Source organism: Schistocerca nitens, chromosome 7 (genome assembly GCF_023898315.1).
Source record: "Schistocerca nitens isolate TAMUIC-IGC-003100 chromosome 7, iqSchNite1.1, whole genome shotgun sequence".
Taxonomy (NCBI): Eukaryota; Metazoa; Arthropoda; class Insecta; order Orthoptera; family Acrididae; genus Schistocerca; species Schistocerca nitens.
Genome location: NC_064620.1, coordinates 634,858,283 through 634,882,127, shown reverse-complemented (window position 1 = coordinate 634,882,127; position 23,845 = coordinate 634,858,283). Strand labels below are relative to the sequence as shown.

At 40.8% G+C, this 23,845-nt stretch overlaps 1 protein-coding gene across 1 annotated transcript in view; it reads left to right on the top strand.

The window, feature by feature from the left end:
* LOC126195457 (trifunctional enzyme subunit beta, mitochondrial) overlaps positions 1–22,805 on the top strand; it is a 152,720-nt gene extending 129,915 nt beyond the window's left edge. Inside the window, exons 10-13 of the mRNA XM_049934084.1 lie at positions 18,098–18,185; positions 21,413–21,563; positions 21,654–21,742; positions 22,377–22,805. Of these exons, the coding sequence (XP_049790041.1) occupies positions 18,098–18,185; positions 21,413–21,563; positions 21,654–21,742; positions 22,377–22,427 (379 nt within the window). The 3' untranslated portion in view covers positions 22,428–22,805. The remainder of the gene's footprint in view (positions 1–18,097; positions 18,186–21,412; positions 21,564–21,653; positions 21,743–22,376) is intronic.
* Positions 22,806–23,845: the final 1,040 nt, after the last annotated feature.

Here is a 23,845-nt window from a genome sequence, read left to right as displayed (position 1 = left end):
ACAGGCAACAGAGCATGCACAATGTCGGCACTAGTACAGTGTATATCCACCTTTTGCAGCAATGCAGGCTGCTATTCTCCCATGGAGACGATCGTAGAGATGCTGGATGTAGTCCTGTGGAACGGCTTGCCATGCCATTTCCACCTGGCGCCTCAGTTGGACCAGCGTTCGTGCTGGACGTGCAGACCGCGTGAGACGACGCTTCATCCAGTCCCAAACATGCTCAATGGGGGACAGATCCGGAGATCTTGCTGGCCAGGGTAGTAGACTTACACCTTCTAGAGCACGTTGGGTGGCACAGGATACATGCGTGCATTGTCCTGTTGGAACAGCAAGTTCCCTTGCCGGTCTAGGAATGGTAGAACGATGGGTTCGATGACGGTTTGGATGTACCGTGCACTATTCAGTGTCCCCTCGACGATCACCAGTGGTGTACGGCCAGTGTAGGAGATCGCTCCCCACACCATGATGCCGGGTGTTGGCCCTGTGTGCCTCGGTCGTATGCAGTCCTGATTGTGGCGCTCACCTGCACGGCGCCAAACACGCATACGACCATCATTGGCACCAAGGCAGAAGCGACTCTCATCGCTGAAGACGACACGTCTCCATTCGTCCCTCCATTCACGCCTGTCGCGACACCACTGGAGGCGGGCTGCGCGATGTTGGGGCGTGAGCGGAAGACGGCCTAACGGTGTGCGGGACCGTAGCCCAGCTTCATGGAGACGGTTGCGAATGGTCCTCGCCGATACCCCAGGAGCAACAGTGTCCCTAATTTGCTGGGAAGTGGCGGTGCGGTCCCCTACGGCACTGCGTAGGATCCTACGGTCTTGGCGTGCATCCGTGCGTCGCTGCGGTCCGGTCCCAGGTCGACGGGCACGTGCACCTTCCGCCGACCACTGGCGACAACATCGATGTACTGTGGAGACCTCACGCCCCACGTGTTGAGCAATTCGGCGGTACGTCCACCCGGCCTCCCGCATGCCCACTATACGCCCTTGCTCAAAGTCCGTCAACTGCACATACGGTTCACGTCCACGCTGTCGCGGCATGCTACCAGTGTTAAAGACTGCGATGGAGCTCCGTATGCCATGGCAAACTGGCTGACACTGACGGCGGCGGTGCACAAATGCTGCGCAGCTAGCGCCATTCGACGGCCAACACCGCGGTTCCTGGTATGTCCGCTGTGCCGTGCGTGTGATCATTGCTTGTACAGCCCTCTCGCAGTGTCCAGAGCAAGTATGGTGGGTCTGACACACCGGTGTCAATGTGTTCTTTTTTCCATTTCCAGGAGTGTATATGAAGGCTGTGGTTGGAATCTGATGTGTAAGTGTCTTTTAATTGTGCCATTGTGTGCAACTCAACATGTCATAGAAAATAAACAATTTTTTCAGCCTTCAGTTGCAAGGTAATTTTTACTCGTTTACCTAGGTTTCGATTCCAGTAATGGAATCTTCTTCAGATCCTACAAATTAAACCACATACGGACGTATATTACTCACTGAAATGCATCATCAATCTAATGATTGAATAATAAAGAAATCGTGATACTTACAAAAAATTAAATTATATTGAGAGCCAAACACTGGCCATGTCACAGATTAAAAATTAAAACAATAAAGACGCATAAACATAAGATTGTCTGTCAAAATTAAAACCATTAAGGCGAACGTAGATGGAAGCTACGCCGGCCAGAAACAAGGACCACATGTGAGCGGCACGGAAACTAGGCGACGCGACCAGTTTCGTGGCGAGGCTCGGCCGCGACCGAGCGCATGCGTGAGCGCAAGTGCAACCGCAGGCGCGAGAGACAAACTGTCTCAAAATTATTTAGAACAAATATACATATAAACAAAATGTGACTGAAAGCCGTCTTGCAAATTGACAAACCTATCTATTCGTATGGCAACATTAAACAATTTACCTGAGAACAAACTACAAAGCCACGGTATAAAAAAATTTTTACATCTAAATATTATAGTAAGAGGGCGAAGCCCCACTACAGTAACTAAAAAATTAGTGTCGAAACCATGCGTGCTAAGCATAAATGTCTTTAACATAAAAACGCCTTAGCAACTATGTGTCATTACCAAGCATATTACGAAATACAAAGACACACATGTACAATCGCACTATAATAAAGGGACAAAGCAGATAGGGAAACAGCATCGGCCATTCGAAGCGGACTTTGGATCAACTCCACTGGAGTAAAGGTTGAAATCCTTCGAAATAACTTCTAGTTTTTAGTTGCAACTGATCATTAAGTAAGTTCTCTCTATCAATAATAAGATGTTTAAAAATTTGCAATTCTTCGAGGGTGTCTAGCCTGCATCCCTTGACTTCATTATGCAAAAGCTCTGCGTCTTTTAGAGGCTTGGGGGCATGCGCCTTTTGGACCTTCTTTGCAGCAATAGTTTCAACATATGATTTGGTGAATTAAAATATATACAAACCATTGCATATATCTCTGGGATGAAAATCTGCATAGTCATAGGTGCCTGCTTTCCGCAAAAATAGACCTCACAAGATTACCCGAGTTTGACACATTTCAGCCTTAAAAAGTTTTGACACTAGTTTTTGCTCCAGTTTACATAGCACATGTGACTACATAAAGATGTAATGTAACAGTTGTAAAGTATCTTAAAATTACACCTTGTCATGTGCAAATGCTTTCTTTTTCCATTTCATAACAATGTCATAACTCCTTTTCAAACTATTTCAGTGACAATTTTGTCCTTATTTTTCTGTGAATTAGTGAAGAGTGGCTTCTTTCCATACCTTTTCTTTTTTGGCCATAGTAACTTTGTTTGTTTGCCATCTGTTGACCCAGTATGATTTCCACCAATAAATCTTTTTCAACTCGAGCATTTTGACAATGGCACCCTTTCCTGCGTACTTTCCTCCATCTTTGCAACATGACAACTTCAATATTACTGTGTCAACTATGTATGTCCTTCTCATCTCCCAGCTCACTTAGTTAACATTTATCAGTTTTGAGAAGTAATCATGTCGTCATTTTATAGTATATCTGTGTCAATTTGCTCTAAGATTTAACAAATTTCATATCTTCTCCATTTCTTACTCTATTTCTAACCAAATCATACAAAACTTTTTTACACCATTTAATATTCTCCTGCCAAATTTCACTGAAGCTTCCCAATTTATCTTTTCCGTTTCCGATACATTTTTTATATTCATTTTTGGATGCGTAATATTCTTATCAACTTACAGTACTTTTATTGCCCATCCACTTCCTCAGATTAATTTACTTCTCTTTAACTGCATGTTGTTTCACCAAGGAGTCTCCACCTTTTTTCACTGTGATAGTCTTCTGCATGTGTTCCGTGCCTACTTCACAACTCTCAGGGGGCTTAAATGTTTTGCGAGTTCGTGCCATGGGGCCCCAGCCTTTGGAGAAGTACTCCATGTTACAAGCTTCCTCTATCCCTCCTCCTTCTGCCTTCCCATCAGGTTGCCTTCCTGGTGCAGACCTCACTTGGACCTTGTAAATAATTGATTGATTTCTGGCACTATCCACACTGTTTCATTAATATATTCACCCAGAATGAAGTTTTCAGTCTGCAGCGGAGTGTGTGCTGATATTAAACTTCCTGGCAGATTAAAACTGTGTGCTGAACTGAGACTCGAACCTGGGACATTTGCGTTTCACGGGCAAGTGCTCTACAGACTGAGCTTCGCAAGCACAACTCGCAACATGTCCTCACAACTTTTATTCTGCTAGAGGACAAGTTTGGAGAAGCTGCAGCCATCTGCAGAATGAGAAGTGGGACAATTTTGGTTGAAATGGCAACCATTGCCCATTCGCAGGTGTTGCTCGTGTGTGACAAGCTGGGTGACAATACGGTGACTATCACTCCCCATAATAGTCCAAATATGGGTCAAGACTTCGTGTTCCGTCATGTCCTCCCCTTGCAGTATGATGATGATGATCTACACGCCAACTTGGAGCGATGGGTGTACACTTTGTCCATATTAGGCCAAGGGACAATATGGTTACTTTGTCCATATTAGGCCAAGGGACAATATGGTTGCTACCAGTGCCTTCATCTTCGGCTTTGAGGGTGATTCATTGCCTGACAAGGTAAAGGTGATGACATACGGATGTGACGTGAAACTATATTTCCCCCTCCATGTGGTGCTCCAAATGTGTAAAATTCGGGCACATGTCTCCATGTTGCGATGCCAGCCTAGCCTGTAAGGATTGTGAATGACTGTTGCATTCAAATATTACTTGTGCCCCCATCTGCGTTAACTGTGGAGAGTGGAGAGCACTATTCTCCCTGCTAACCAGACTACACCATCGTTCAGAGAGAAGAAAAATTTAGGAATATAAGACTCTGTACAGACAAGAAAAAGTAAAAGTGTCTACATCATGCACATGTGACACTGACGTGTGCTATGCTATGACGACATTGCCCTCTGACGATGATACCCTTGCCTATGATGGCTTCTACAGTGGGGTCCTCAGGGCTGCTCGATTATGCCTGACCTCCTGATGGTTGGAGGCTCTCCTCCTCCTGCTTCCCCCATACCCACTTCAGGAGCAACTCACCAGGGACACCGATCCCCATCCCCCAGCCAGAGATGTAGCATCCTCGTCTGGCTACTCGTGTCAGGAAGGGGTCCTTCAGGGCACTTCCTTCCTAAATTTGTGCCATCTGCAACCAGATACAAGAGAGTGGCTGAAAAAGCCGCAGGCTGCAGGTCATAGGGTTTCATGATTTTTAGTCCTTGAAACTAATTCAGGGATGTTTTCCTAATCATCCAAACCCACTATAGAAAGGAAAGGTGAAAACAAGTCTTCCAAGGTGAAGGAAATTCCATGGCCTCCATGCCACCAGGTGAGATGGCACCACACAATGTGTTTCAGAACCTGTGTTTCTTTATACCATACCCTCTCAACCAGTGGCAGCAGGTGACCCTGGGATATTACCTGCCTACTTGGTATCTTCACAGCCTGACAGTATACCAACAGCACAATTCTGCAGTGATATTGTAGCAATTTTTTTCCACCACCTGGCTGAGCTACGACATCTCTTAAGCTCCTCCCACACTTTCTGTATTGCCCTTCAGGAAACTTGGGTTTCCAGCAATGTGGACCCCTATCCTTCATGGCTAACAGGGATATTTTAAAAATCACACCATTTATGATAGGGCGTCAGGTCGAGTTTGCACATATGTTCTGAACTTCGTATATAGTGAACTTGTGCCTCGTGATACAACTTTGAAGGCTGTAGCTCTTCAGGTAAGGGTGTATCAGGATCTATTTTAACATCTGTAATGTCCATCCCCCTCCTGATGGCGGAGTAGTTTAGAACATATTGCCTGCATCTGTTTCTTAGTTCCCCTCACCATTCCTAATCTTGTGCAACTTCAGTGTCCATAACCCTTTGTTGGGTGATGGAATGCCCATTTTTTAACCGTTCACGTTGAGAGTTACGTTTGCTGTCTGATTTTATCGGCCGTTTTAGCAAATGGCGTGTGAGCCATTGACCACATTTTACTCTTTATCTGCCAAAGCAATATTGTGAAGGCCATTTAACTTTTAGTTTTTGACCTCCATTTCTTTATGGTGTCTTATAGTCATTTTTTCCACATTTCTAACTGTCTTCTGTTCTGTCAGTTGGGACTGACTTATAGTAATTTCTTAACTCCTGTCTTCGTGATCTATAATTGTGACTTACGCGCGTATGGCCCCAGTTGTTTTTTGCGCCCCAAAGCTAAACAAAACCAAACCTTTGTTGGGTGGACACCATCACTGGCCACGTCACAGACATCAAAATCTTACTGCCAGAGCTCGACCTCTGTCTCACTTCAGTGAGGTAAATGAACTTACTTGGCCATTGATCATTCTATTGGTAACTCTAGTGTTCTCCCATCCTTTCACTGGAATGTCCATGATGATGGCCTGTGTGGTAGCAACCACTTCAGAAACTTCTGCCCGTTCCTAAATGTCACTCCCGTAGGTGCCCATCTAGATAAGGTCTATGCAATGCTTTCACTTCCACTGTCGTTCTTAGCTCCCCACCAAATGGAGGCATTGAAGATGCTGTCCAGAATGAAACAGCAGCCATTCTATTGGCAGTCAACTTAGCAATACCCTATTCTTTGGGATATCCCAGTCGGAAGGTAGCACATCGGTGGACCTCGGAAACCACCAAGGCCATTAGAGATCGTAGGTGGGCTCTCCAATGCCATAAGCGGCTTCTATCAATCAAGCACCTCATTCCCTTTAAATGTGTCTGTTCCTGGGTCCACCATTTGCTAAAACGACGGAAGCAAGAATGCTGCAAACAGTACATTTCAAGCATAGGACCACATACGCCACCTTCGCAGGTTTGGTTGACGATCAGACACCTCTATTGATACCAATCCTCTGTAGGTGTACTTTGTGTTTCCTTGAACAGTGGTGCTTTCAGTGACCCAGGCACTGCAATCGAACATTGTGCTCTGCATTATGCTCGAGCCTCTGCATGTGATAACTATCAACCTGCCTTCCATGTGCTCAAATGGTGGGTAGAAACAGTGCACTTACTCTTCACTATCGCCACCTGGAGCCATATAATGTTCCAGTCGGAGAATGTGAATTCTTCAAAGCCCTAGCTGTTGACCAGATGCAGCAGCAGTACCTGACCACATCCAGAAACAAATGCTCAGCTATCAGTGGATTGTCAGCATCGTCTGCTTACCACCTTCTATAGTGGTGGGACTGAGAATGATTTCTTCTATAATGGTGGGATATCATCATCCCGGTACTGAAGCAGGGTAACCATCCCCTATAGATACACAGCTATTGCCCAATTATTTTCAACAGTGTTACCTGTAAGTTGCTTGCAAACACATGGTGAGCCAGCAGCTGTGCTGGCTCCTTTAGTCTCTGGGCCTTCTAGCTCCACCCCAGAGCAGTTTGTCAAGGCCATTCGACTGTTAATAATTTGGTTTGCCCAGAGTGCCTTCAAAAGGCTTATCACACCACATGGTGACACCACATCCTTGCTACCTACCTTCCATATAGGTTGTGTGGGGCACGCTTCAAATGTTTGTCCTAAACTTCTTGTCACACCATTCCTTCTGCGTTAAAGTTAGTGCTTCTATTACCACCCCTCATATCCAAGAGAATGGGGTCCCGCAGGGCTCTTTGAGTATTCCATTCTGCCCTGATCCTGTCCTGCCTTGATTATGGGAGTCTGGCATAAGGTTTGGCATTGCCCTCAGCATTGTGGTTACTGAGCCTAATGCACCACTGTGGGGTCCAACTTGATTCAGGAGTCTTTTGAAGTAGCCCTGTGAACAGCCTTATCATGGAGGTGGGATCCTTCCACTACGGATTAGGCACCAACGGCTACTCAATTATGCTATACACATTTTCAGCTCCCCTAAGCATCCAAAATATCATGTCCTTTTTTCCTAGTAGTGGATTTACTTCCCTTAACAGAGATGTAGAACGGAGGTCACAATTGTAGTTAGACTACAGTGTGGTCACAATTGTAGTTAGACTACAGTGTGTCTGCTCTGAACTCCAACTTCCCCATTGCTTCTTGTCAGGAAGCAATTGTGCCCGCTCCCATGGTGTGCAACCTGACCTCGGATCTGTCTCAATTCATTATTTCAACCAAAAGACTCTGTGACTGTATGGTTTTTTGCCACGTGTTCCTTGCTGCATTCCCAGGTTTGGAAGAGGGATACAGTGTCTTCACTGCTGCACAGTTAGTCATCAAATGAACCCTTAATTGTGCTTGTTCTTGCTCCAGCAAGATGCCTCTAATCTACATTGAATCCTTGCGCAGCCTTCAGGCTATATGCTTGTGCTACCCTCTTCATACATTAGTCAATACTATCCAGAATCATCTATCTGCCCACCATCAAGCTGGATGGCTATTCATCTGTGTGGACCCCTGGACATGTTGAGATCTTAGCGAATGAAAATGCTGGCTGGTTGGCAAAGTTGGCTACTAGGATGCAAATTTTGGAAATGGGGTTCCCAGAACTGTATCTTGTTGGACTCTATGCCTGCCATCAGTTGTTGGAGGCCTGTAACTCTGACTGGTCTGCTCTGGACTCCCTAAGGCAATAAAGGAGACTATGACCATGTGACAGTCTTCCCTTCTTACAGGGAATCGGCTGTCCTTTGACGGTTGTGCATTGGCCACACTTGGTTGACCCATGGCCACTGTACTGTCGATGTGGTGCCTCACTGACAGTGGCCCAAATTCTGCTAGACTGCCCAAATACAGCTGTTTTATGGCAATATATTAAAATTTCTAACATGCTACCTCTGGTTCTAGTGGATGACACCACAATCTTGTTTTAACGTTTTACTGGTGAAGGTGGTTTCTGCTTGTCTTTTAGGTGGCACAATTTGGCTTCATTGATTGCCTGGGGATTCGAAGAGCATTCCTTGCTGCCCAGAATGAAATTTTCACTCTACAGCCGAGTGTGCAGTGATATGAAACTTCCTTGCAAATTAAAACCGGGTGCCGGGCCAAGACTCGAACTTACGGCCTTTGCCTTTCGTGGGCAAATGCTCTTTGGGCTGAGCTGCACAAGCATGATGACTCATGACTTGTACTCACAGCTCTAATTCCGCCAGTATCTCTTCTGTTACCTCCCAAACTTCACAGAAGCTCTCCTGTGAAACTTGCAGGAGAAACTTGTTAGATTAAATCTGTAAGGACGGATCGTGAGTTGTTTGAATAGGTCACTTCGTGGAGCATTTGCCCATGAAAGGCAAAGGTCTGGAGTTTGGGTCTCAGTCTGGCACACAGTTTTAATGTGCCTTGCCTGCTCTGGCCCAGGGACCACTGGCAGTCCTTGCTCGGTGGCCCAGTCTGGCTCCTATTCTCCCCACATATTAATTCTATTCATTCTTTCACATCTGTTGTTTTTAATGTTTTGTCTTTCCTTACATTTTATCATCTTAGCTGTGCTACTTGTTTTCTTGGGGTAATGGAGGGCGAGGTACTGAAATATGCTCACTATTTTTTATTTACTTAAATTTGGCATATTTCATGACTACCTTTTCCGTGAATTGTTTACAAGGCGATATTTGTCTTGGCTTCAGTTGTCTAGTGGAAGTATGATTCCACAATGCAGTTTTGTCGGCTGCAGAAATGACCTGGTTCAAAGAGTTTGCCTCATTTTTGTTGCTTCAAATACCATTTCTTCGAATGTGATTTCTTCTTAAAGTTTATATTAAAAAAAGTAGTAACATAATTCATTTTTTTCTGTTCACTAACAAATATTTATAACGGCGACATTTTACACAACACACAAGCTTCCACTTGTAACCAGTCTCTTTTATATTCTTGGTCACATTTGCTAATAGTAATCAATATGCTTTCACTCTCAAAAATATAATTAAATTAGCATATAATAAGGCAAATTACAATAAAAAAAATTTTGACAAAAATATAAGAAAACATTTACAATTTGGTACCGACAAATCTGGTAAAAAATAACACATCTCCCAGATCCATTACAACTACTCCCCAGGGTTTTTGTTGTTATGAACATATACAACAAAATCCCGACCACACTCAGTAATGGATCTGTATTACACAATTAGTACATTAATGATGCAGTCTGATAACCTCTTCCAAATTTGGACTCTTTGAATCTGTGGACTTGTTACTGGCTGTTGTTGCAATGATCCTTCCCCATCAATCTCATACACAAAAAATTCCAGTAAAGAAATTATTTAACATGACAAATATACATGGTATAAAACATACGTGAGAAATATTCTAACATACAGCATACAGATTGAAAGTAATAGTAAGATAAAACTCCTTTGCTAGAATAAGATATCTACAACCACTTCTTTGGTCACACTGTGTCAACTGGTTCTCATAATTTTTTTTCCATATTAATGTTAATTTCATTTTGCTTACATATTTTACAATAAAAAATGATACTGTACATATATAGAGTGGTGTTTTTTCTATATATTTGCCGTTTATATATAGATATATTTTTACTTCTGATTTTTAATTTTATATTTTTTAGTCATGGTTTTTTCTTATTTTGTATATTTTTTGCTTGTGATTTTCTTTTTAAATTTTATATATATATATATATATATATATATATATATATATATATATATATATATATAATAGAGGGAAACATTCCACGTGGAAAAATATATCTAAAAAGAAAGATGATGAGACTTACCAAACAAAAGCGCTGGCAGGTCGATAGACACACAAACAAACACAAATATACACACAAAATTCAAGCTTTCGCAACAAACTGTTGCCTCATCAGGAAAGAGGGAAGGAGAGGGAAAGACGAAAGGATGTGGGTTTTAAGGGAGAGGGTAAGGAGTCATTCCAATCCCGGGAGCGGAAAGACTTACCTTAGGGGGAAAAAAGGACAGGTATACACTCTTGCGCGCGCGCGCGCGCGCGCGCGCGCGCACACACACATATCCATCCACACATACAGACACAAGCAGACATATTTAAAGACCAATATGTCTGCTTGTGTCTGTATGTGTGGATGGATATGTGTGTGTGTGTGTGTGTGTGCGCGCGAGTGTATACCTGTCCTTTTTTCCCCCTAAGGTAAGTCTTTCCGCTCCCGGGATTGGAATGACTCCTTACCCTCTCCCTTAAAACCCACATCCTTTCGTCTTTCCCTCTCCTTCCCTCTTTCCTGATGAGGCAACAGTTTGTTGCGAAAGCTTGAATTTTGTGTGTATATTTGTGTTTGTTTGTGTGTCTATCGACCTGCCAGCGCTTTTGTTTGGTAAGTCTCATCATCTTTCTTTTTAGATATTGTTTCCACGTGGAACGTTTCCCTCTGTTATAATATATATATATATTGCTTTTCTTTCTTTTAGTACAGCTAAAGATACATCAGTATTACCTAAACTTTTTGCAATTATTTATGTACACTTGACTCTACTACAATGTTACTACAAGTCACATTCTTGTGAAGAGTACTTTTGCTCCCCACAACATCAGTATAAAGAATAATAAATTGCTCATATATCATGAGGCTTTATCTAAAATTGGTTTTGAAACTTATACCTTTGCATGCATGCCTTCACCCACAGGGAAGACTTAGCTTCCAAAAATTAGAAAAATTCAGAAATGCTCACTATGGAGACTTTTTTGTAAAAAAGTAAAAATAAATCTTTCATTCTTTGTTACAACGGTGTTTTTTTCCATCAGTTTCAATTAACATGTGACTTCAAATTATTAATTTATACATGCAAATATACATACTTGGTTGTACAGGTAGTTTTGTTCTAACAAGCATATTCCAGTGGAGGACTTTAATTTTAGATGACAAATAGGTTATTTAAATTTTGAAATTATGATTTCTGTTTATACAGTTTCAAAGAGACAACATTCCTGAGACCAAATAATTTCTTTGACTTAGGGTACACCAAACGATAAGCATTAGGGTGTGGATTTTCTATGACTTCAAAAGGCCCAATATAGATACCAAAGAATTTTTTTAATTTCTGAAGTTAACATTTTTGATTTTTCGTGAGATTTGACCAGAACAAGATCCCCAATTTTGAAAGTGGTTAATTTTACCCGATTGTTATGTCTTTTATTCCTCTTTTCCCCTTGTTTCCTCATAGTTTCCCTGACAATATCTTCTCTCTCTTGCATGGTTAAAGGTGTACATTTAGGAGATTCAATAACAAAATTTGTCTGAATGTATTCCCTTTCACTAGTTTCTACCAAAAGTTTTCTTCCAACCCAATCAAATGCTGTATTTACTTTTACTATCCAATTCATACCCAAAAGAAAATCCTCATTAAATTCCTGAATTACAAAACATCCATGTGTGAACAACTAGCCTTCAATTAAAAATGCCACTAAAGCCTGGCTTTTTACCAATTTACTGCTCTTCCCAGTAGCACCTTTTATCTTTACCCCAACAACTGGCACTTCAACGTAATCTTTCCCCTCTTTCAATTTCTTGCTTAACCTTTCAGATATTCCTGAGATCTCACTTCCTGTATCAATTAAACATTTACCAATCCATGACCCAATTTGAACTTTTATATAAGGACTGCAAAACTGATCACTTTTCTCAGAACCTGTATCCTCATGTAATAAATCACTTTCAATTTCCCCAAACCTATACTTATCAGAATCATATGGTATACCATTATATGTATTATTTGTCACAGTTATAAAATTTGCACAAGATACAAAATTGTCATTAGTACTCGCTATTATCTCAAATAGCCAAGCATTTTCATCCAAATCACATTGTATACTATTGAAGTACTTATCCTTCAGCTTTTCAAAAAGAAAATACCTCATCTTTTTCCACCACTCAGGACATATAGTTTCACGTACATTAATAAGCATCTTCCTAAAGTTCTCGTCAAAAGAAATAGTTTTACTGTTCAGCCATAGATTCATAAGAAATGTGTGTGTGTAATTAGTATCTGTAAATGTTTCACTTAGGCTAGAAGTTATACATGTGTCATCATTATTTTTGTAGTCAGATTCTTTACCAACAACATCAAAATTCACACTTTTACATACACCCTGCTTGCGAGCCTTATTCATCCTGGTAACATCCCTAGGAATTTCTATGATATTCTCACTATTTAAGCCATTTTCAACCATGTGTATACCCAACTCCCTATTTAAACTAATGAAACACCTTTCCTCAACATCATCAATACCATTACCATCATTATCAACTTTATCATCATCATTATACATATTCAGGTCATACACATTCAAATTATCCCCTAAAATGTTATTTCCCCTTTCTAAGGTTACCAGATCCCTTTCACCAATATTTTCATTCTCACAGCATGCATTCTCTCTTTCATTCACACACGTCTCTGAACTACTACAAATTACATCTGACAATGTTGTTCTTTTCTGCCCAAGTGTAAAACTCTGTCAAATTAAATGAATCACAATTACTTTTATCTACTGTATGTTCTCTATTTTGTTGATTATTTCCGCAAAAATCTTGTTCTTGTTTTGGATGAAAATTATGGTCCTTCTTTTGAAAAATGTTATATCCCCCTGAATTTTGACTGACACCATGATAATTGTTTTGTTCCCTTTTTTGAAAATTATCATTTCCCCAATTTTGACCATTACCTTTTTGAGTAAACCCACTGTGTGTTCTCGTTGTTACCCTATCCAACTTTTCAATATAATTGAGAAACTGCTATACATTACTATCAGGACAATGAACTAAACTCAACTGCATTGCTGATGGCAATCTTCTCTTTAAGGTATCAATTTTGATAAAGTCATCCAAAGGTTTTGTTAATGAATAAGTTTTTGAAGTTCACTTTTGCAAAATTTTCATGCTCCCATCTGATTCTCTATAGTTTCTCCCATTCAAAAATTCACTTTTGATTCTAGTTTAAGACCATCCCAAAAATTTTCCAGAAATTTTGATTCAAATTCTGAAAAGGTCATCCCCACAGTTACAATCTGGTTTGCCCAAGTCAAAGCTTCCCCTTCCAATAATTTTTTCACAAATTTAATTTTTATTTCATCTGGTGAGTGAGGTAAAAAACAATCCTTACAATACTGTATAAAATCAATGGGATGTAAGGGTCCATCTACCGAAAAGTGCTTCACTGGAATATTAGATACAAGATTGCATGTGTTGACATTGTGATTTTTTCTTTGAAATTCAATGTCAAAACTTTCAATTTTTTCGCTAAGTTCTTCGACAGATTTTTTGTTTTCTAAATCATTGCATTCTACTTCTTTTTTTTCTAGAGTAACCAAACGATTGTCAGTTTCTTGTTCTACATTTTTTACTAGAACTTTTGTGTTCTCATCCAAATTTTTAATTTCCCCTTTTATCTCATTAAAATCAATTAAATTTCTTTCCGTATCTGCCAGTAACACATTTTTTACAGTATTAATTTCATCACTCAATTTAGCATCAATTTCATTTACTTTTACTTCTACAGATTCAATTTTTTCCTCAACACTGCCAACTCTGTTCGAAAGATCACCCACTTGGGTATTGACTGCTTGGACTTGCAACAAAATATTATCAATTTTTTCATCCCAGTAAGCTTATTGTCGTCAACTGATGGTTTAATTTCTTTCGTGAAATTTACAAGAAAACACTTTAAATCAAATTGATTGTTTCGTTCTGTTTCATTTGACCTGTCCTGATTTTCGAAGTCTATTAAATTACTAATTTCTACTTGAGGCACAATACTCTCAAATCTCATAAGTCAATGTGAAGAAAGAAAATTTATACACAACAATACAAAACAAGATAAAAAGGTTGTTTTAACAAAATACGAGGGTTTCGTGACTTACCTGGAACACTCTTCTACTGTTGCAAATCCACGTTTTCTATCCATGTGATTGTTGACCAAAATTCTTGAAATTTTTTCTTCTATCGAAAATTATATTTTTTGCCGAAACATTTCTTCTCCAAAACTTTTACTTCCCGATGAACACACATACTGTAACACACGTTCTGAAAAAACTGGTATTAACACACACAAATTTTCTTCCTCGTAGCACTGTTGAAGATCTCGTGAACACAATATCCCGGCTACAGTCCCCAGTTGAAATATGCTCACTATTTTTTATTTACTTAAATTTGGCATATTTCATGACTACCTTTTCCGTGAAATGTTTACAAGGCGATATTTGTCTTGGCTTCAGTTGTCTAGTGGAAGTATGATTCCACAATGCAGTTTTGTCGGCTGCAGAAATGACCTGGTTCAAAGAGTTTGCCTCATTTTTGTTGCTTCAAATACCATTTCTTCGAATGTGGTTTCTGCTTAAAGTTTATATAAAAAAAGTAGTAACATAATTCATTTTCTTCTGTTCACTAACAAATATTTATAACGGCGACCTGCACATTGTTTTACTGTCAACACACACCAAGAGTTGACTGCCGACTGATTACAGTCAAAGACGACTCCAGCGTCAAAGACATTTTACACAACACACAAGCTTCCACTTGTAACCAGTCTCTTCGATATTCTTGGTCACATTTACTAATAGTAATCAATATGCTTTCACTCACAAAAATATAAGTAAATTAGCATATAATAAGGCAAATTACAATAAAAGAATTTTGACAAAAATATAAGAAAACATTTACAATTTGGTATCGACAAATCCGGTAGGAAATAACACATCTCCCAGATCCATTACAGTATGTTGGTCGGATGCAGAGGGGTGCATTTCCCATCGGATACCACGCCCTGGGGACCTCAAAATTCCTTCTGGGCATAGTGACTTTCCCTCCCTTCTCTCTCTCTCTCTCTCTCTCTCTCTCTCTCTCTCTCTCTCTCTCTCTCTCTCTCTCCTCTCCCTCCCTCTCTCTCCCCCTCCCTCTCTCTCCCCCTCCCTCTCTCTCTCCCTCCCTCTCTCTCCCTCCCTCTCTCTCCCTCCCTCTCTCCCCCTCCCTCTCTCTCTCCCTCCCTCTCTCTCCCTCCCTCCCTCCCTCTCCCTCCCTCCCTCCCTCTCCCTCCCTCCCTCCCTCCCTCTCTCCCTCCCTCCCTCCCTCCCTCCCTCTCTCCCTCCCTCCCTCCCTCTCTCCCTCCCTCCCTCTCCCCCTCCCTCCCTCTCCCCCTCCCTCTCTCCCCCTCTCACCCCACCCTCCCTCCCCCTCCCTCTCCATTTATCTCTGTCTCCTTAACTTTTCTACAGATGGGCTTCCCAGGATTTGCCTTTTGAATCCTTCCTCTGAGGATTATCGATGGTTCGATACTCTAGGGTGACCTGTTAGATTGGTCCTTTTCAATAAAAAAACCTATTTCATAAAGCCATCTTCGGGAGTTTTTTTCATATCTAGGAAAGGTGCCTTTCTTTTCTTCTGTTTTAACATCAATTTGTTTTTCTTTCATTGTTCTGCTTTGTAAGTATGCTTTTCTCCAAGCCTTAATTTGACTAAAACGGAAAATGTGAATTAATTGGTGGGAGGGAGGGGAGGAGAGGTAATGGATTTGTAGAAGCCTATCTGGGGAAGACTATTTTATTTTCTGGAGAAACACTTGAAGTATTGACCTTAATACTTATCTTGGCATATAGCTTCAAGAAAACCACACCAAAATTTATATCGTACGAGGTCTGTTCAAAAAATTCCAAAACGTTCGTAATTTTGGGCCAGGTGTGTTGGAGTGGACGGCAGTTGGTGTTCCTGCACATACCTGTGTTTAATATGTAGCTGCCAGAATTTTCATTGTTGTATGTCTGTTAGTGTTCAGTTGTGTATTGAGTATAACAGTGGGTTGCAGTGTTTGCGAATTTTGAGATGGCAGGGTTAGAGAAGCAATGTGTCTGCATTAAATATTATGCGAAACTTGAGAAAACCTTTACAGGCGCACATCAAATGATGCAGAAAGCCTATGGTGATGGGTACTTCAGCTGTACTTAGCGTTACGAAAGGTTCGCATGGATAAAAAATGGCTGGACAAAGTTAAAGATGACACGACACTCATTCAGGGCGCCCTTTGGCATCTACCAGTGACACTCAGGTCAGGAACATCGATGAAATTGTGCATGGCAATCGAAGACTGACTGTCAAAGAGATTGCAGAAGAACGTAACATTTCAGTTGGATCACGTCACGAAATTCTGACATAGCATCTTGGAATGCATCGTGATGCTGCCAAGTTCATCCCGTGGCCCATGAGTCAGGACCAGAAAGACCTTTGCTTCGCTATGTGTGAAGAGCTTTTGGATGAGAACAAGCTGTTCCTTAAGAGAATCATGAGTGGTGGTGAGATGTGGGTCTACATTTACGATGTTGAACCAAGGTTCAGTCTTCACAGTGGGTCAAGAAAGGTTCTCAAAGACAGCAAGCTTGTCAGATCAGGTCAGATGCCAAACCCATGCTGATAGTTTTCTTTGACTTTGAAGGATTAGTTAATCATGAATTCATGTGCCACAGGAACATATTGTTAATCGATGGTACTATATGGATGTTTTGAGACATCTGCGAGAAAATGTGAGAAGGAAACAGCCTGAAATATGGAAATACAATTCATAACTCTCTTGTCACTAAAACGCACCAGCAACAGTCATTCCTGTTGGTACGCAACTACTGCACAAAAAATGAAATGACTGTGATACCTCTATTTTCTGTACTCTCCAGACTGCATACTTTTTTATATTTCCAAAGTTGAAGGGATGAAGATTTTCAATGATAGAGAACATAAAAGAAAATTCACATACTGCTTCTGGAAGTGGGAACGGCATTGGGAGCAATATATCAATTGTGGAGAAGATTATTTTGAAGGAAACATGCCCAATAAATAAAAGGTAATAGAAAAATTTAGTGAACAAAGTTCCAGAATTTTTTGACCAGACCTCATATAGGGCTTCAGAAAAACTTTTTAAGACATTAACTGGAATACTCTTGAATTATTTAGGTACCTGGGATAAAATACGAGGAGGAAAGGGCTAACTAACACTTGTACAGAAACCAGACTGCAGTTTCGCATCAAAAACATCGAAAAAAGTAAAAATTTGCAACAAATTGTAATCTAATAAACTGCGTAAGAAATTCAGTCAATATAAAATTAATGTACTCTCAAGAATGTGTGTTTTGAAGCACAGTTAATTGGTGTGGTGTTACGGTGTTCATACCGGTTCATTAAGCCATCATCATCATGGATGCTGCAATTTGGACTTTGTGCACTAGGAGCACTTCTGTCGCATCACATGACGAGGTGGTCTGCGAGCTTAGTATGAGTGTGAATTGGGTCCACAGGTCACCGAAGGTTGTCCATGTGTGGTCTACTTTAAGCAGGTTAAAGTGGTTGTCAGTTGTAATTATACAGATATGAAGAGACTTCAGCAGGATAGACCAATGTGGAGAGCTGGCCAAATAAGTTCCTGGACTGAAGGGAACTGTTCCCTGGTTGTGCACCCAGTGTCCTCCCATGAAGAATAAACTACCAAGGTGTCTTAATAGACTTAACTATAACGACAAAAAGTTAATTTATAACTGTGGGAAAGAGAACTGCCTCATTTAAGCAGCATACTTCATTCTCAATGATTAATAAAACAAGAGAATAGTAATAACTTTTTGTTGTGTTTTGTATTAGTAAAGTGCATGTGTCACATTTTATTAATTTGTTTTTCCAGTCCCTCATACGCAGTTCCAAAGGTTTTGGAGCGAGCAGGACTTCAGGCTAGTGATATTGATGTTTGGGAAGTCCATGAGGCTTTTGCAGTAAGTACCATTAAGCAGTTTTTACCAGGGAAAAGATTGGGGCGTGATGTCAAAAATATTTCTGACGGTTTCTTACTATGAGGGGTGTTCAAAAGAAAAGGTGCAAAGCAGCACTCTGGGTATAATTGAAGTTGTTATTCAAAAGTAATCTCCACAGGCTTGAGCATAACTAAGCTAATGTTTCATGAGCTGAAGGGAGTCCTGTTACCCAAAATTCATGTAGTTGTTATAGAAGACAGTCCTCCATTGCATTCTTCAGTTCATTAGAATTGATGTGCTTCCCTTTGAGATGTTTTTTTAGTGTACTGAACATGTGGAAATTGCAGGACGATATGTCTGGGCTGCTCCCATTTCAACTTGGCCATTACACTTTGTGTGGCATTGGAAATGTGTGGATGTGTGTTATTGTGGAGTAAAATCACTCCCTGTGTAAGCAGCCAAGGCTGTTTGCTTTTGATGGACATGCAGTAAGCTACAGTGTATCTCATAGTAGACGTCACTGTTAATGGGTTTTCCTCGCTCAAGGAATTAAACGAGTATTGGACCTTCGACTTGAAAAAAAAAAAAAAAAATGGCAAGCACCACCTTACTTGCTGAGGATACAGCTTGGAATTTATTTAGGGAGGGGTGACGACACATGCCCCTATAGTGTGCTTAAACTTAGACTTTAGACAGTTCTGTACAGGGCGAGTAGTCGGGAGCATAGTTGCCAGCGTGCACTGAGCACATCAGCAGGTGGCAGTAATGATGCGCCTACCTTAGGTTGCGACAGTTACTGGCCTGTGAAAACTTTGGCGTTCATATCCTTATGGTAGTTGCCATGCTTGCTGAAACAAAAAAGTAATGGAATGAAGCCATGAGCAGAGCCAATGTGGATGACGCTTATCCTGCCACCCTTTCCTATAAGTGTTTCTGTAGTTTCTTGTGCTGTGCGATCAGTCTACACCTTTGTCAATGTGCGAAATGCATTAACCCATGTCTCGCCCAATCGCACAATGTCTTCCACTGTTTGCAGCTACTGGCTTCTCCAGGCCCCTGTCATTTATCTCTATGGTAAATGTCAGAGACAAAAACTTTGCTGGAAGCCAAGCTCGTATAGACAATTTCAAAGTGATGATCTAATGCCATTGAACAGTTCTGCTTCTTTGAGGCTGAAAAGCAGATTATTTGAAGTAGGGTATACCTTGCACTGATAAGGGTATACGAGGGTGGTTCCATAAGTACCTGACCCAACAAAGAAAACACAGATTTTGGAAAAAATTTATTTATTTTGCAACATAATCTCCTTTCAGCTCTATACACTTTTCCTAGCAATGTTTAATAAGTTTGATCCTTTTTTATAATGAGATTTCCTCAAAATAGCCACTAACTACTGACATTACGTCTTCATTTGTTGAAAATATTCAATCACAGAGTTTTTTTTTTTTTTTTCCTCCCCTCCAAGTTTGGGAACAGAAAATAACCCAAGGAGGCTAAATCTTTAATTTTGGCCATTGCAATAACGGACTTGAGTTGGTGTCTTGTCCTGAAGAAACAAAACTTTCTTTTTGGCCAGATGCGGCCATTTTTGCTTGATTTCTTTGCCCGAATGTGGCAATAAGTTTGCGTAATACTCGCTGTTGATAGTTTTACCTCTTTCAAGGTAGTCGATGAAAATTATCCCACACGCACCCCAAAAACTAAAAGTGACTTTGCCTGCAAATGAAACGGTCTTTGCCTTCTTTAGATTTGGTTGTCCAGTTCGTGTCCATTGTTCTGATTGATCTTTTGTCTTGGGAGTGAAGTGGTGGACCCATACTTCGTCCATGGTTATGAAATGGCACAAAAAATAAGCTTTGCTGCTGCGCAACTTCGCTACACACTCAATTGAAACATCTTCACGGCACTGTTTTTGCTTGAGTGTGAGCCAACATGGCACAAACTTTGCACACAGTTTTCTCATGTCCAAATATTCAGATAATATGCGATGTACTGCACTTTTTAAATGCCTTATGTATATCTGCTAGCTCGGACACATTCAGTCGACGATCACCCAGTACCGCTTCGTGGATTTTCTTCACCATTTCTGGAGTCGTCACCTCATTTGCTCGACAACTGCGATGCTCGTCTTTGCAGCATGTATGGCATTTAAACTCGGCTACTCAATATTTTACTGTTGTCAACGAAGGAGCAGACTCTCCCAAAGTAGAATCTAGCTCAGCTTTAATATTGGTTGCGCCGAAGCCTTTTAAAAAAAAATTATCAGATAACAATGACCAGTTTTCTCCATTTTCCCAAGTTCACTCACAATATTCGCTATTAATGTTTGCCAAACAAATACTAAACAATTTGGCGTCTTCAAACTTGTAACCTATGCTTCATAGATCGTGTACTTCCAAATGCAGAGATATTTTTCGGCGACAATTGCCATCTTTCGATGTTCTGTCCACTACTATTGTAACATCTAAAATTGGACCGCTGTCACTGCACTAGAGTTCAAAATCGCTGCTCGTAGAGCACATTCGTTCACGACCTTGGCCACAGACTGGAATTCAGCTTCCAATGCGCGATATCTTTGCAGCCGGTGAATCTGTTCTTAGACGATCTCTTTTTATTGTGAATATAATGTTCAGATCTGGTGCACTGTTGTTATAACACAATGCTAACACACAAACTTTAATTCAGGACACCTGCCTGCTGCAGCTCACATAAATGACAAAAAAATATAACACCTCTCAAAGAGCTGATGAACACAGAAACATCTAATTCACAGCACTGGTGTGGTACTGTTTATCCATGGCTTGGCAACAGGGACACTTTACCAACCGAACTGCTGGGGGTATGGTAGGAAAAGCTCACTTGCCATTGGTGTGAAAAAGGCAACGGGGTCACGACCCCTCTGGTAAGCCAAATGTCAAAAGTGGCAACTAATTTTAAATGCACTGGAGTCCCTAGATGTCTCCCTAATGTTATCCCATAGCAGAATATGCAGATTTCAACTGTTTGGTTGTTACGACGTTTCGTACCTTTTCATTTGAACATTTCAACTTTCCTTGTATTACCATGTCATGTGAGATGTAGTCACATGCAACTCTCTCTCTCTCTCTCTCTCTCTCTCTCTCTCTCTCTCTCTCTCTCTCTGTGTGTGTGTGTGTGTGTGTGTGTGTGTGTGTGTGTGTGTGTGTGTGTGTGTGCGCGCGCGCATCATACAATATAATTGAAATCTAATCGAACATATTATATAACAGGGACAGATTCTTGCCAACTTGAAGGCAATGGATTCAGATTGGTTTGCTCAAACTTACATGGGCCGTTCAAGCAAAGTTGGTGCTCCTCCAATGGATCGTTTCAATTTGTGGGGTGGTTCCTTAAGCATTGGGCATCCATTTGCAGCAACAGGTAAAAACCTCGGATGGAACAGTCTAGTGACATGACATGTACAGTTCGGCAAAGTCATTATATGCTTGAAAATTATCAATTTTGCTCTAGGTGTGCGGTTGACTTCTCATGCTGCAAACCGCTTAATTCGTGAAGATGGTCAGTTTGCCTTGATAACTGCCTGTGCAGCTGGTGGTCAGGTAATTATTATTGTTCCTTGAAGTGTGCTTCATGGGAAAGAAGATAAACATTTTGTGTGTTGCTATAATCATTTGTGTAAAGGGTAAATAACGTAATGCTGAAAAGAGACTTGTTGCTTAAAAGCTACTCCTATTGTCAGACCTTTAATAGTGCCTACGTGCACTTAAAAATTGACCAACGAATGTTATTTTTATTATTTAAATTATTATAAATATTAGTGTTATAAATATTACTTTTATAAATATACGCACACTGTCTGTAACTGGTTACCCAGATGTCTGGAAGGACGGCGTGTAGTCATTCTGTGCATCTCATCAGTTCAAGGGATGCATCCGCGTCGCGCACCCCTCATCCCTCGGCCCAAGATCCTACCTTAACCAACCCTGTCATGGAATGGCTCCAGGCAGTGTGCCAGATTAAATAGAGACAACAGGGCCAGCAGCCTATAAGGATTGGCTGTTTGGTAGTATAAGTCTCTGACATTCTAATTTTATTTTACACAGATTTTTGTCTGCTCTTAATGGAATTTATGTCCAGGAGCAGCCTTTGAATTTTTAACCACTTTTATATAGTTTTCTTTCCATTTTTTGTATTTCCATGCAATACATGACTAATATTGCGCACTGTTCGCAGGGTGTTGGCATGATTGTGGAAAGGCATCCAGATGCACCATCTTTCAAGTGATAAGACTGTGAAACCAAGGAAGATATTTACCACAGTTTTGCCTGAGGTACATTTCCTTGCTGCATCCCCAAAATGATGATTTGGGAAAACTAAACTATGTTTGGTTATAAATTTAGAGAAGTGTGTACATAGCCAAGAAGCTTTTATGATGTTTTCAGAATTGATGTATAATACCACTGTAAAGTTATTTAGATATGTGTGCATATGTGTATATTTTGAGATATGGAACCTGATTTTTCAATGACAAATGCAACTGAGAACTGAACACATGACGACTTGATTACTTGTATTTATTAGTTACTTTTTCATAACAACTTTTTCTCTAGAGTATTTGTATATTTTTCTAAAGGTATTAAATTTTTTATTCAATTATCCTTATGCATATGTTTCTTCTTGTCCCCATAAGTTAACATAAGACTTCCAGGCTCATAACCCCTTACCGCATACTGTGCCAGATATGGCACATACCACTTTTCTCTTTGTCAATCTCATATCTGAGAATATATTTCCAAACTGCATGTTGGGACAGATATGGCACACAGTCAAGAGCAGCTGTACAAGTAGTGTATGCCATCTGTTAGGACAGTAAGGAATTACGTGTTATGAATCTTTGCTTTGTGTTGCTAGCTGTTTACACCCAAGTTTGGAAGGTAGGAGACGAGATACTGGCAGAAGTAAAGCTGTGAGTACCGGGCGTGAGTCGTGCTTCGGTAGCTCAGATGGTAGAGCACTTGCCCGCGAAAGGCGAAGGTCCCGAGTTCGAGTCTCGGTCGGGCACACAGTTTTAATCTGCCAGGAAGTTTCAATTAGTTTTATTATCACATAATTATCAATGTTATGTTTATCTAATGCGTTAAATGACAAATTGTTGCAAACAAATGTTTCTTAACATCACTAGGCAAAATGCCCTTTGTAGAAACTTCCACTGTGATACCAGCACTACATACTAAACATAGTGTTCACGTCTCATGCTCAAAGTGATGCCCATTGGCTTGCATACATAGGGTCACTCTGTGGATGAAGGATGCCCTACTTCGTGCTACTGTTTCGTCTTTGATGGCTGTACAAGCATCAATAATGCGTTGCTTCATGTCCTCTGGGTAAACAGCATCCTTCACTGCTCCCCAAAGAAAATACACTGCTCCCCAAAGAAAATACACTGCTCCCCAAAGAAAATAATCCAGCGGTGTAAGGTCCGGATATCGGGCAGGCCACCTAACTGGGCCACCTTGTCCAATCCACCTACCAGGGAACTTACGGTTCAGAAGTCGTCGTGCTCGTAAGGCGTTAAGTGCAGGGCATCCGTCATGCTGATACCACATGACCATTCTCCGGTTCAGAGATACGGTGTCCAAGAGAACAGGAAGATTGTGTCGTATAAATCTGGAGTATTGTCTGCCTTTTTTGATGCCATTTAT